Source organism: Cnephaeus nilssonii, assembly GCF_951640355.1.
Source record: "Cnephaeus nilssonii genome assembly, chromosome: 13".
NCBI lineage: Eukaryota > Metazoa > Chordata > Mammalia > Chiroptera > Vespertilionidae > Cnephaeus > Cnephaeus nilssonii.
The window spans coordinates 75174160-75187682 of NC_137084.1; the positions used below are offsets into that span (position 1 = coordinate 75174160).

The 13523-nt window shown below is 36.3% G+C and overlaps 1 protein-coding gene across 2 annotated transcripts in view; it reads right to left on the minus strand.

Moving 5' to 3' along the window:
• The window catches only part of DYNC2H1 (dynein cytoplasmic 2 heavy chain 1), a 178840-nt gene that overhangs the window by 128761 nt on the left and 36556 nt on the right, over positions 1-13523 (minus strand). For both annotated transcript variants that reach the window (XM_079788478.1, XM_079788479.1), the window contains exons 21-28: positions 10637-10786; positions 9765-9970; positions 8692-8847; positions 8488-8602; positions 8148-8318; positions 6016-6398; positions 4356-4488; positions 4137-4254 (exon numbers count right to left, since the gene is read on the minus strand). In XM_079788478.1, the coding sequence (XP_079644604.1) occupies positions 4137-4254; positions 4356-4488; positions 6016-6398; positions 8148-8318; positions 8488-8602; positions 8692-8847; positions 9765-9970; positions 10637-10786 (1432 nt within the window). The remainder of the gene's footprint in view (positions 1-4136; positions 4255-4355; positions 4489-6015; positions 6399-8147; positions 8319-8487; positions 8603-8691; positions 8848-9764; positions 9971-10636; positions 10787-13523) is intronic.

The following is a 13523-nucleotide window of genomic DNA, read 5'->3' on the forward strand; positions in this document are numbered from 1 at the left end:
TTCAAGAAGATAGAAATTATATCAAGCATCTTCTCAGATCACAGTGGCATAAAACTGGAAATCAACTACAATAAATACAATCCAAAGAAATCAAACACATGGAGACTAAACAGCATGCTATTAAACAAGGACTGGGTCACCAGAGAGATCAAGGAAGAAATAAAAAACATCATGGCAACAAATGACAATGAAAACACAACAATCCAAAATCTATGGGACACAGCGAAAGCAGTCTTGAGAGGGAAGTTCATAGCTCTACAGGCCTATTGCAAAAAACAAGAAACAATGGTAATAAATTACTTAACCCTACAACTCAAAGAGCTAGAAAAAGAGCAGCAAGAAAAGCCCAGTGTAACCAGAAGGAAGGAAATAACAAAGATCAGAGCGGAGATAAATGACATAGAGACCAAAGAAACAATACATAAGATCAACAAAACCAAGAGCTGGTTCTTTGAAAGGATAAACAAGATTGATGGACCTCTAGCCAGGCTCACCAAGAAGCAAAGAGAGAGGACCCAAATAAACTAAATCAGAAATGAAAGAGGTGAAATAACAACAGACCCTGCTGAGATACAAAGGATTGTTACAAAATACTACGAACAACTCTATTCCAACAAACTGGACAATCTGGAGGAAATGGACATATTCCTAGAAAAATATAACCTTCCAAAAATCAATCAAGAAGAATCTAAACAGCTCAATAGGCCAATAACTATGGACGAAATTGAAGCAGTCATCAAAAAGCTTCCGGCAAACAAAAGCCCGGGGCCTGATGGCTTCACAGGAGAGTTTTACCAAACATTCAAGGAAGAACTAAAACCTATCCTCCTCAGACTATTCCAAAAAATTCAAGTGGAAGGAACACTTCCAAGCTCCTTCTATGAAGCCAGCATCACCCTAATACCAAAACCAGATAAAGACAACACAATGAAAGAGAATTACAGACCAATATCCCTCATGAACATAGATGCCAAAATCCTCAACAAAATTCTAGCAAATCGGCTCCAGCAGTACATCAGAAAGATCATACACCATGACCAAGTAGGATTTATCCCAGGAATGCAAGGATGGTACAATATCCGCAAATCAATAAACGTGATACATCACATAAACAAATTGAAAGATAAAAATCACATAGTCATATCAATTGATGCAGAAAAAGCATTTGACAAAATCCAACACCCTTTCTTGATAAAAGCTCTCAACAAGGTGGGAATAGATGGCTCATACCTCAACATAATAAAAGCTATATATGATAAACCCACAGCAAACATCATACTCAATGGACAAAAACTAAAGACATTTCCCCTAAGAACAGGAACAAGACAGGGATGCCCACTCTCACCACTCCTGTTTGACATAGTACTGGAAGTATTAGCCATTGCAATTAGACAAGAAGAAGAAATAAAAGGCATCCAGATTGGAAAAGAACAAGTAAAGCTGTCTTTATTTGCAGACGACATGATATTGTACATAAAAAATCCGAAAGACTCCGTCAAAAAACTAATAGACTTAATAAATGAATTCGGCAATGTAGCAGGATACAAAATTAACGCCAAGAAATCTATGGCCTTTCTATACACCAATAGTGAACTTACAGACAGAGAGACTAAAAAGGCAATCCCATTTACCATCGCACCAAAAAAATTAAGATACCTAGGAATAAACTTAACTAAGGAGGTAAAAGACCTATACACGGAAAACTACAGGACACTGAAAAAAGAGATAGAGGAAGACGTAAACAGATGGAAGAACATACCATGTTCATGGATTGGTAGAATCAACATCATTAAAATGTCCATACTACCCAAAGCAATCTATAGATTCAATGCACTCCCCATTAAAATACCAACGGCATATTTCACAGACCTTGAAAGAACTCTCCAAAAATTCATCTGGAATAAAAAAAGACCCCGAATAGCCACAGCAATCCTGAGAAAGAAGAATAAAGTAGGAGGGATCTCAATACCAGATTTCAAGCTGTATTACAAAGCCACTGTTCTCAAAACAGCCTGGTACTGGCACAAGAACAGACATATAGATCAATGGAACAGAATAGAGAATCCAGATATTGACCCAAACCACTATGCTCAATTAATATTTGACAAAGGAAGCATGAACATACAATGGAATAAAGACAGTCTCTTCAATAAATGGTGTTGGGAAAATTGGACAGATACATGCAAAAAAATGAAGCTTGATCACCAACTTACGCCATACACAAAAATAAACTCAAAATGGATACAGGACTTAAACATAAGACGGGAAACCATAAAAATACTAGAGCAATCCACAGGCAGCAAAATGTCAGACATATGCCAAAAGAAATTCTTCACTGACACTGCCCCTAGGGCAATGGAAGCTAAAGAGAAAATTAACAAATGGGACTACATCAAAATAAAAAGCTTTTTCACAGCAAAAGAAACCATCAACAAAACAACAAGAAGGCCCACTGCATGGGAGAACATATTTGCAAATGGCATCACTGATAAAGGTTTAATCTCCAACATCTACAGGCAGCTTATACAACTTAATAAAAGGAAGATAAATGATCCAATAAAAAAATGGGCAACAGACCTAAATAGAATCTTTTCAAAAGAAGACAGAAGGAAGGCCAAGAGACACATGAAAACATGCTCAACGTCACTAATTATCCGAGAGATGCAAATCAAAACAACAATGCGGTACCATCTCACACCTGTCAGAATGGCTATCATCAACAAATCAACAAACGACAAGTGTTGGCGAGGATGCGGAGAAAAAGGAACCCTCGTGCACTGCTGGTGGGATTGCAGACTGGTGCAGCCACTGTGGAGAACAGTATGGAGTTTCCTCAAAAAACTGAAAATGGAACTCCCATTTGACCCAGTAATCCCACTCCTGGGAATATATCCGAAGAAACTAGAAACACCAATTAGAAAGGATATATGCACCCCTATGTTCATAGCAGCGCAATTCACCATAGCTAAGATTTGGAAACAGCCTAGGTGCCCGTCAGCAGATGACTGGATCAGAAAACTGTGGTACATCTACACAATGGAATACTATGCTGCCATAAAAAAGAAGGAATTCTCATCATTTGCAGCAACCTGGGAGGAATTGGAGAACATTATGTTAAGTGAAATAAGTCAGTCAATGAAAGAAAAATACCACATGATCTCACTCATTTATGGATAATAAAGAACATTATAAACTTGAACAAAAAGATAGATACAGAGACAGTAAAGCATCAAACAGACTGTCAAATTACAAGGGGAAGGTTAGGGAGAGGTGGGGGAGATAAGAGATCAATCAAAGGACTTGTATGCATGCATATAAGCATAACCAATGGATGCAAAACTCTGGGGGGTGGGGGCATATATGGGAGTGGGGTGTGGGGAGGGCAATGGTAAGATATGTACACATATAATACCTTAATAAAAAATTTGAAAAAATAAAAAATAAAAAATAAAAATCTAAAAAAAAAAAAAAAAAAATATTACTCTTTTCCAAAAAATGAAGTATTTTTAAAAAAATAATCATCATTATTTTTGCAGCAAAGCAATTCCATTTGCAATCACCCAGCAAAACTGATTCTACAATGTCAAAGAATATGGCACTATTACTCTCACTTTTTTCAAGTAATCTTACCTATTTCCGTAGAGTGGTTATTATCTATAAACAAATAACTCCCAAGTTTACATCTCCATCCAGATACCTTTGCTAACAATAATTGCCTATTGAATATCTCCACTTGGATGTCATTCAGGAGATCTTGAACTCAGTAATCAAGGGACATGTTTTCCTTCACTTCCAAGCCTCTACAGAACCTATTCCCTCTGCCTCCCATCTTTCTTCTAGCTAAGACCTACTAGTATACATTCTTCAGTCTCATGTTAGAAGTCACCTTCTTTATGATGTCCCAAAACTGACCTAAATGCCGTCATAGATGCAGGTATATTGCCATTTACTTATATTGACCATGGGAACAGTCATACTATATTTGTCAACCTACTAGCTTATCTCCTCTACTAAACTGTAAGTTCTTTGTGTGTATGACCTGTATTTTATTCAATAGTCTACCTAAGAGCCTAACATTATATCTGGCAGATAGTTGAAACTCAATAAATATTGGTTGAATAAATGTTGAATCTTACCAGCAAACAGCTTCTTAAGGTGAGACTGAATTACTGAAGGATTGGTAGACTGGCCCAGTATTTCCAACAAGTCATCGTCACCAATAAAATAAAATCTTGGAAATGCTGAGCGTTTTTCCTAATAAAAATAAAACAAAACAAAAAATAAACTTCTCTTTTCAAAAATTACTATGTTAAGTAGTTTACAATTTATTACATAAATATTTTTTAAAAACATGCCTCCAAAAATTCATTTAATGATTTCTGACATCTTTGAAGCTGATCAAGTATTTGTAGTAGACAATTTCTGATTCCTGCATGAGTAGTTAACGTTGTAACTCTGTTGTCTTTCTTGATGTCAGTCATTATTGATCTAAGCAAAGAAAATAACAGTCATTTTCACATGTATTTTAACAATTTTTTGGCTGACATATATTGAGAAAGTTATTAACCTGCTTAAAACAAACACAAACTAGAGGTAACCCTACACAACACCAACACATAATTATGCTACTAATAAATAGTGCTAAAATTAATAATACCCCATTACCACTTTTAACTTCCCATACTGCAAATTCTTTTATTTCATTTATTTGTTAAACAAACATTAAGCCCACATCATGGAGCTATTAGGTTAGTGACAGAGAAAAACATTAAATAATTTCTCATAACATTTCAATAAAGTTATAATAACTGCTAAAAGGAAATTACAACGTATTATTAAAGTGGCTAATAGGGCAACTCTAATCTATAGCTTCTTTGAGGAAGTAATTTAAGCCGAGATGATGAATAAAAAGAGAAGTGGGTGATTACAAGGGAAACTGTTTCTGGCAAAGATCCTAGAAAGCAGCTTGGAATGCCTGAGAGGCGACAGGCTAGAGGCACGAATGCGGAAAGGAGAGCAGCAGAGAAAAGGTAGAGAGATGGACAGGGGGCAGATCATTTTTCATCCTGAGAGCAAAAGGAAACCATTTTAAGGTTTTACCTAAAGCAATAAAGGAAAGAAATGATGAAACTTCACTTTTAAAAAAATTATTCTGGCTGTTGTATGAAAAACTTGTTAAGCAATGACAAGAATAAGTCAGAAGGTTAGGCAGTAGTCAAAGTAAGTGACAACAAAAGTATTTTAGAATAAAATTTTAAAAGTAGAAATACAAATAAACTATAGTAAGTGAATTAATTGGGTTAAATTTGCTGATTTAATAGATTTGAAAATGGCATGAGTTATCAAAGATACCCATTCTATTTCTGCTTTGAACAATTAGGTGGCACCATTTATTGACATAGAATCTGAAAGAGAAAATATTTGTGGGAAAGGGATAAACTCATCATCTTAATTCTGATATTTCTCAGAAGAGAAATATGGGCTTAATATAGAGGTTGAGGAGACACTAGGAAATGAAAGGAGAAAATAGAGTGAGAAAAGAACCTAAGACTGAAACCTGGAGATGTCTACGCCTCAGTGTTTTGAGAGGACTCAGCACTAGGAACTAGGAGTAGGACCAGAGAGACAGGCAAAAACAGGAGAGGACAGCGTCACAGAAGCCAAGGGAAGAGACTTTATAAGAAAGAAAAAAGAATTGCTTAACTCTATTAAATACTAGTCAGGGATAAGAAAAATGCCCAACAGATTTACAACAGCAAAGCTGTGATTTGGTGACTTAAGAAAATATTAGGTATATATAGGGAGAGTGGTAAACAGAAACCAGTTCAAAATAGTCCAGGAAGCACATGGCTGAATGAGAGAAAATAGCTGCTCAGAGTAGCTATATTACCACTAGAGAAAGAATTGGAATACACAGATGATTTTAATAATGAAAAAGTAATTACTTGCATTAAACACCTTATAATATGAATAAAAACTGCCATATGTGTCTATGTCTTATGTAGTTGTACTGACCTAAAATCTTCATCCACTCTATTGAAGCGTGCCTGTTCTTTTGGCAATGCTCCACGGCCAAAAATGGGCTCCAAATATACCCACTTTCTCTGAATATGGTTTAAATTCTGCAGGTACTCATCTAACTGTGCAAGTTTTCTTTCCCAAATTGACACTTTATCTTCAAATCCTTTGTAATAAGGAGAATCCTTTAAGGACTGAAGAAGGCATCTATTATCTCCAACTTGGTTTACTATATCTTTCCAGTCTTTAATCAGCTTAATGGTTCGTTTTTGGCTGTCTTCATAATCAGTCAATGTAAACACTGCTCCAACTCCCCAAAGATCAAGTTCACGTAAAGCTTCTCTGATTGTAACTTCACCATGTGCCCGACTATTTAAATCCTATTTAACACAAAATATCCATATTTATTACTTCAACATTAATTATCATATAAATAAATTGTTAAGAAGTCTAACTTATCAGATGATATGTTTTTAAGTGGATATATTTTAGAGGGTAAAAGAGAATTACTGGCTAATGTATCCATGGATATCAGAGACAAAGTATCCAGGTTCACATGGTCAAAGTTCTACGCCTTATGCTTTTTACTTCTAAACAAGAAAAACAGAAAATTCAAGCATTGCCCTAGCTGGTTTGGCTCAATGGATAGAGCATTGGCCTGCAGACTGAAGGGTCCCAGGTTCGATTCCAGTCAAGGGCATATGCCCAGGTTGCAGACTCCATCCCCAATAGGGGGCGTGCAGGAGGCAGCCAATCCATGATGCTCTCTCATCAATGATGTCTCTCTCTCTCACTCTCCCCCTTTCCCTTCCTCTCTGAAATCAATAAAAAAAAAAAATATTTAAAAAAAGAAAGAAAATTCAAGCATCCATCACAAAATATAAAACAATTGGATTTAAAGTTTTGCATGCCTCAGACATTGTATGTAACTTAAGTGTAAGTTCTGATACATCTAAAGTGATTAGCAACCATCCCAATTTATCTTCTACAGCAGTCACATTTATAACCTCCCAATTATCTAAATATGTTCCAGGGTTATCAACAAACATACATTTTAGTTAGGAAATAGATCAATTTGACATCAGGGGTCCTTTTATTTTTATACTAGAGGCCCAGTGCACAAATCCGTGCACGAGTGGGGTCCCTCCGCCTGGCCAGCAATCAAGGCCTATAAGGCGGCCGACCAGCCAGGGTGAGGAACCTATCGGGGCCCATCGGGAGGCTGGCCGGCAGGGGGAAGGGGCTGTGGGAGGTTGGCTATAGGAGAGCACTGACCACCAGGGGACAGCTCCTGCATTGAGCATCTGCCCCTGGTGGTCAGTACGCATCATAGCAACTGGCTGACCAGTCTTTCAGTCATAACGGTCGCTTAGGCTTTTATATATATACTAGAGGCCCAATGCACGAAGATTCGTGCAAGAATGGGCCTTCCTTCCCCTGGCTGCCGGCACCACCTTCACTCAGCCGGAGCCACCTTTCCACCTTCCCACGCTGCCCAGAGGCTGCTCGGCACCTGCATATGCAAATTAATCTGCCATCTTTGTTGGGTTACTTTGCATACTCACTCCTGATTGGCTGGTGAGTGTGGCAAAGGTACGGTCAATTTGCATCTTTCTCTTTTACTAGTGTAGATAGATTGAATGGGCAGAACAAAACATAGAAAGTCTGCCACTTACGATAGAATTGTGACAAGTTTTACTTTTACCTGAAACCTTTTCTAAATCTGAGTGGCAAATTGGCTGTAGGTTTAACTCTCTTAATTTTTATATCCCTTACCTTCTCTTTATAATACATCCCATGATTTTAAATGTATTACATGTAAAATAATTTGTATTTATTCATTTTCTTATTAAAGCTGACTCCTTTTTTAAAGTAAGACATTTTTTATTTCATATGTTTTCTCTCTCTCAAATAAGAGGTTTATATTATTATTTCTATACTCTCATATACAGTGCTAGATATATTCAGGTATAGTGCTACAGAAAGAATGATGGAATAATGGAACATTGTCACTACTTAAAGGGAAGAAAAAAATTTAACTTGCTTTTTTATTAAATAACCAAATATAAAGCAAAATCACATGCTAACAAAGGTCAGATATGTGAGATATTTATAAAAGTGATTCTTACTTTAAGGTCTGAAGCTTTGGCAACAATTGTATCAGCTAATCTAAGAAGATCACCAAACAGTAATTTCTCTAGACTAGTCCCCCTAGGAAGGCCAAGTAGACGAAAAAGGTCAAGCCAATGGTCTGGAGAAAGATGTTCCCCTCTCACATATTTCAAGATAGGAATTACCATCTGTTAAAAAAGGGAAAAAAGAAAGATATATGTATACATATATGAGCAAAATGCAAATTTGTATTTACTGTTATTAGGAATAAAAAATTTAATTATTCATCTTATTCAGTTACTACATAATAAAAAGATAAATAATTTTTAAATAGCAGAATGAGTAAAACTATCTTACTTTATATTTGTCAACTTCTGATTGTAATTTCACTGTCATTACTGAATGTTCTTCAGCTTTTCTTAATTTGTCATGCCAAGTCATCAAAAATTCCTCAAACAGATATGTCTTAGACCTATAAAATACCAGAAACACACCTTAAAACTTACATCCCCAAAAGCACTACCAAACCATAAAAATCTAAATATTATTTATGAATCAAACCGAAAAGTAATCCAATCTTCATTGGCCATTTCCTGAAATCCTTGCTGAAACTCCTCATAAAGAGCCCAAATTTGTGCACAGTTCTCAATGTCTTTAGAAACGCTGTATGCCAAGGAGAAGTTAGGCTCCTCTAGTCCAAAATGATGGCAATCATCACTATTAAAAAAAATAATGAAATATCATTAAATTTTAAAAGAAGGAAAATTGTTAAATATCATTATTTAACTGTATTCCCAGTGTGTGTATGTGTGTTTGATAGTGGAAGTACAAAGTTGGAGGCTATGACAACTTTACATGACTATTAAAGTTGGCATGAGCTTTTACTTAGGCGTGAGCTGTTCTAAATTCAAAAGTATGCATTTTTTACAAGGGAGTCAAAGCAAAGTTGGTAACATATGTAAATATATTTTATGTGAATTATATGTTATGTAATATGTAATTTACATTCATAATTATATATATATTTATGGATTAATCTGAGAATATTCTCAATCGAAAGGGTTAGCTTTTAGAATATATTATATTCTTCATTTAATTGGTGTAATACCATTTAATAAATGTGATACTACAACTTCTACTCACCTATGAAAGCAATTAGTTTATGGCTACATTTGACTAAATAATCAAAACTAAAACAATGCTCAAATTTAATATATTGTATCATTATAACATAAAACAATAAATTTTTAATTTGAGGTCTCTTTTTATTATTTTAATAGGTTCATTTTTTTTCCTCATAACCCCTCAAAGTAATTTACCATTTATTTTATATATTCCTTTAAAAAAAATGAGATCACAAAAAGTAAGTATTCCAACTCCTTAATTTAACTTTCCAATAAATTTAATTTTCTGTTCTATTTTTAGACCTAACCAGAATTTCCTTTTCTTTTAGTATTCTTATATAACCTAATCACACTCCTAGGAAAGCAGTAGGATGATCACTTATTATTTGTATTTTAAACTGTTGAAATTTATAAGGAAAGGCATAAAGATAACAGATATAAGAAAATTACTAACTTAATATATAAGATTTTTTTCAAATGAGTACTATCAGTTAAAAAAAAACAACATACACCAGCTTTTTTCTTATGACTTCAAGATCATCAAACTCAACTTTCTTCTCTTTTATTAACTTTGCACTTTCATCAAGGGTATTTTGCTGGCCAGTGTCAATAACATCATCGCCGGGCTTTAGTTGGTCCCAACGAGCTTTAAATTTTTCCAATTCTTGATAATAGATCTGAAGACGTGATTTCACATTTCCTTTCATCACTTCAATCTATAAGCCAACAGAGTTTATATAATTTAATTCAGAGTAAAATCTCACTTCATCTTCACATTTTTATTTCTATTTTCTATTTAAGTGAAAAATATCAATACTAACTTTTCAAATGATTTTTAATTAATTCAAGTGTAAAAAAATAATTCAAATGCATAAAATTAGACCACAAAGTTAAATTAAGAGATAATCCACACACATCATCATTAGGAAATCATTCATGTGATTAACAGCACCCACTAGCAAAAAGCTAATGTGATTAAAAAAAAAAAGTTGTTTAATGACTGCCAGTTGTTCTACCTGAGGGCCTTTCCCAATCTCCCATACAGCTAAAGGGCATAAGACTAAATTCTGGTCAATGGGATCTGAGTGCAATAGATATGTGCAACTTCCAGGTTGTACCCTTAACAGATACCATACACAGTCAGTAAACAAATTAATTCATAAGAAAGTATAAAAATAACATTGCATGTATTCTTGAACAGCAGGAAGTGAAGATAAACTACGTGAAAAGATCATCATAAAGTGTTTCATTATATAGAAATACTGAGGGAAGTCAATTTAATCAGCAATGTAAAATTCTTATAAGCCTGAGCTACAATGCAAGAAATCTTAAGTGAGAAAAAATTAAGTTTCCATTTTAACAAAATGACTACAATATCTTACCTGATCTTTAATCATAAGTTGGTGACTTTCCATCATCAACTCAAATTTGTCCCATTTAGCCTTCAGATTGCTAATTGTTTCTAAACCTCCGCCTGCCACAGTTCGTAAAAGTCTGTTTTTATCTTCAGCTTCTTGAAATAAAGGCAAAATCTAAAGGTCAAAGAAATGAAAAAAAAATTTATCACTTTTTAAATTCCATTCTTTTACATTTTTATTTCATGATTTGCTTTTTAAAAAAATCAAGATTTGCTTTTAAACAATTTGTTAAATTCCTGGATATAAAGTTTATAATGTTTATTTATTATTATTATTATATACAAACTCAACCAAGACAGTCTGACATTAGAAGTTTAAAAAGTAGAATAAAAGTGGTAACATGAATAAAATTGTAAATCCATAAAGATAATACTATAGCTGTTCAAAGTAAAGTTCTTATTATAAAAGTTGCATACATAAAAAAATGCTAAAAAGGTTTCTTAAAAAAACTGAAATTAGTGATTACCTAAGAATATAAGTTAATTAAATGTCCTACTTAATAAAGAAAGAAAAGCCCTGAAAAGGGGAACTTAAGAAACTGACAACTAAAGAAGTGAAATCAAGCTCCTGCATTCTATTTCTACTCGAAATGCCCTGAGTCGTGTACAGTTAGCAGTTTGTTCAAATAGCACCTATTCCTATACCTAAAATCATCCAGGTATAGGAATAGGTGCTAAACTGCTTCTAAGTCTTTTAAAGCACTATAAAACAACAGTGTCCTATAAATTAATACTGTACTTTTCCTAATCAACAAAAATTTTGTAATTCCTCCCACCATGAAGATATATTACTTTACTCATCCTTAAACGCTCAATTTTAAGTCTAACACATAGTAGGGACACATAAATCTGTATTCTGATTTGAATTATTTCTCCTCCTTCCTCTTCTAAACATAACTAAAATCATCCATAATAAGTTTTATAAAACTTTGGCTTGCCTCTTCTGGACTCTACCTTTCTGGATATGTTGTTATAAATCTTTACCACTCTGTTATCTTTGTCTCTAATTATGAGCTCCTCCATTGTGTGTGTGTGTGTGTTCCTAATTCAGCTCTAACTTTACACTTTACCATGCTAAAATTATAACCTTTGAAGTAACAGCATGAATTATTTACAGCAATGATATTATTGCTTAGTCTTATTCTAATATGCCACATCATAAAATAGACTACAAATTTTTCTGAAGCCAATAATAAGCATTATTTTTATTGTTGATAGTATTAGATATGTCCCCCCTTTTCCCCCTCTTTGCCCCACTCTACCCAGCCCCTGCCCCACCCCAGGCCTTTAGCACACTATTGTCTGTGTCCAAGGGCTATGCATATACAGTAGGTCCTCGGTTTACGTCAAAGATCCGTTCCTGCAGTACAACGTACTGTGATTTTCGCCATAAGTGGAACCCACCTACATAAGCACCTACATCACTCACATGAAGCACATACACAGCAGTAATGAAGTGAAACAGTAAAAAAAAAAAGTTAAAAGAAAGATAACAATTCCTGACCTTTACTTGTGGTAAGTAAATAATAAAAAACATAAAGCACATATGTACATACGTCGAAATGACGGAACTTTTTTTATATATAAATAAACTAGAAGCCCGGTGCACGAAATTCGTGCACGGCGGGGGGTTGTCCCTCAGCCCAGCCTGTACCCTCTCCAATCTGGGACTCCTGGAGGGCAGTCGCACATCCCTCTCACAATCCAGGACTACTGGCTCCCAACTGCTTGCCTGCCTGCCTTCCTGATTGCCCCTAACCGCTTCTGCCTGCCAGCCTGATCAACCCCTAACCACTCCGCTGCCAGCCTGGTTGATGCTTAACTGCTCCCCTGCCAGCCTGTTTGCCCCCAACTTCCCTCCTCTGCCAGCCTGGTCACCCCTAACTGCCCTCTCCTGCAGGGTTGATCACCTCCAACTGCCCTCCCTTGCAAGCCCGGTCCCTCTCAACTGCCCTCCCTTGCAGGCCTGGTCCCTCACAACTGCCCTCCCTTGCAGGCCGGGTGCCTCCCAACTGCCCTCTCCTGCTGGCCATCTTGTAGTAGCCATCTTGTGTCCACATGGGGGCAGGATCTTTGACCACATGGGGACAGCTATATTGTGTGTTGCAGTGATGATCAATCTGTATATTATTCTTTTATTAGATAGGATAGAGGCCTGGTACACGGGTGGGGGCCAGCTGGTTTGCCCTGAAGGGTGTCACAGATAAGGGTGGGGGTTCCCTTGGGGCGTGGGGCGGCCTGAGCGAGGGGCCTGTGGTGGTTTGCAGGCCGGCCACGCCTCCTGGCAACCCAAGCAGAGGCCCTGGTATCTGGAATTTATTTTCCTTCTACAATTGAAACTTTGTAGCCTGGAGTGGAGCCAAGCCTGGGGCTCCGGCAGCCATTTCTGTGGCAGTTAATTCACCTTCTACAATTGAAACTTTGTAGCCTTAAGCGGGTGAGCCCGGCCAGGGTGTGCGGAAAGCTTTGCTTCCCCTGTTGCCGCCGGCAACCCTGGCCTGCTCTCTCAAGCTCCATTCTGCCGCCATTTGTTTGAATTTGTTTACCTTCTATAATTGAAACTTTGTAGCTTGAGTGGAGGCTTAGGCCTGCAACGGCTATGGAAAGCTTGGCTTGCTCTGTTACCTGGGAAACCTTGCTCTCTGTGGCTGTAGCCATCTTGGATTGGGGTTAATTTGCATACTCGCCCTGATTGGCTGATGGGCGTGGCTTGGCTTGTGGGCGTGGCTTATGTAGCGGAGTGATGGTTAATTTGCATATTACCATTTTATTAGAGAGGATGGGACGTGGCGACGTAACCACGAAACATACATCGAATCCAATGTAACCCGAGGACTACTTGTATGCATATA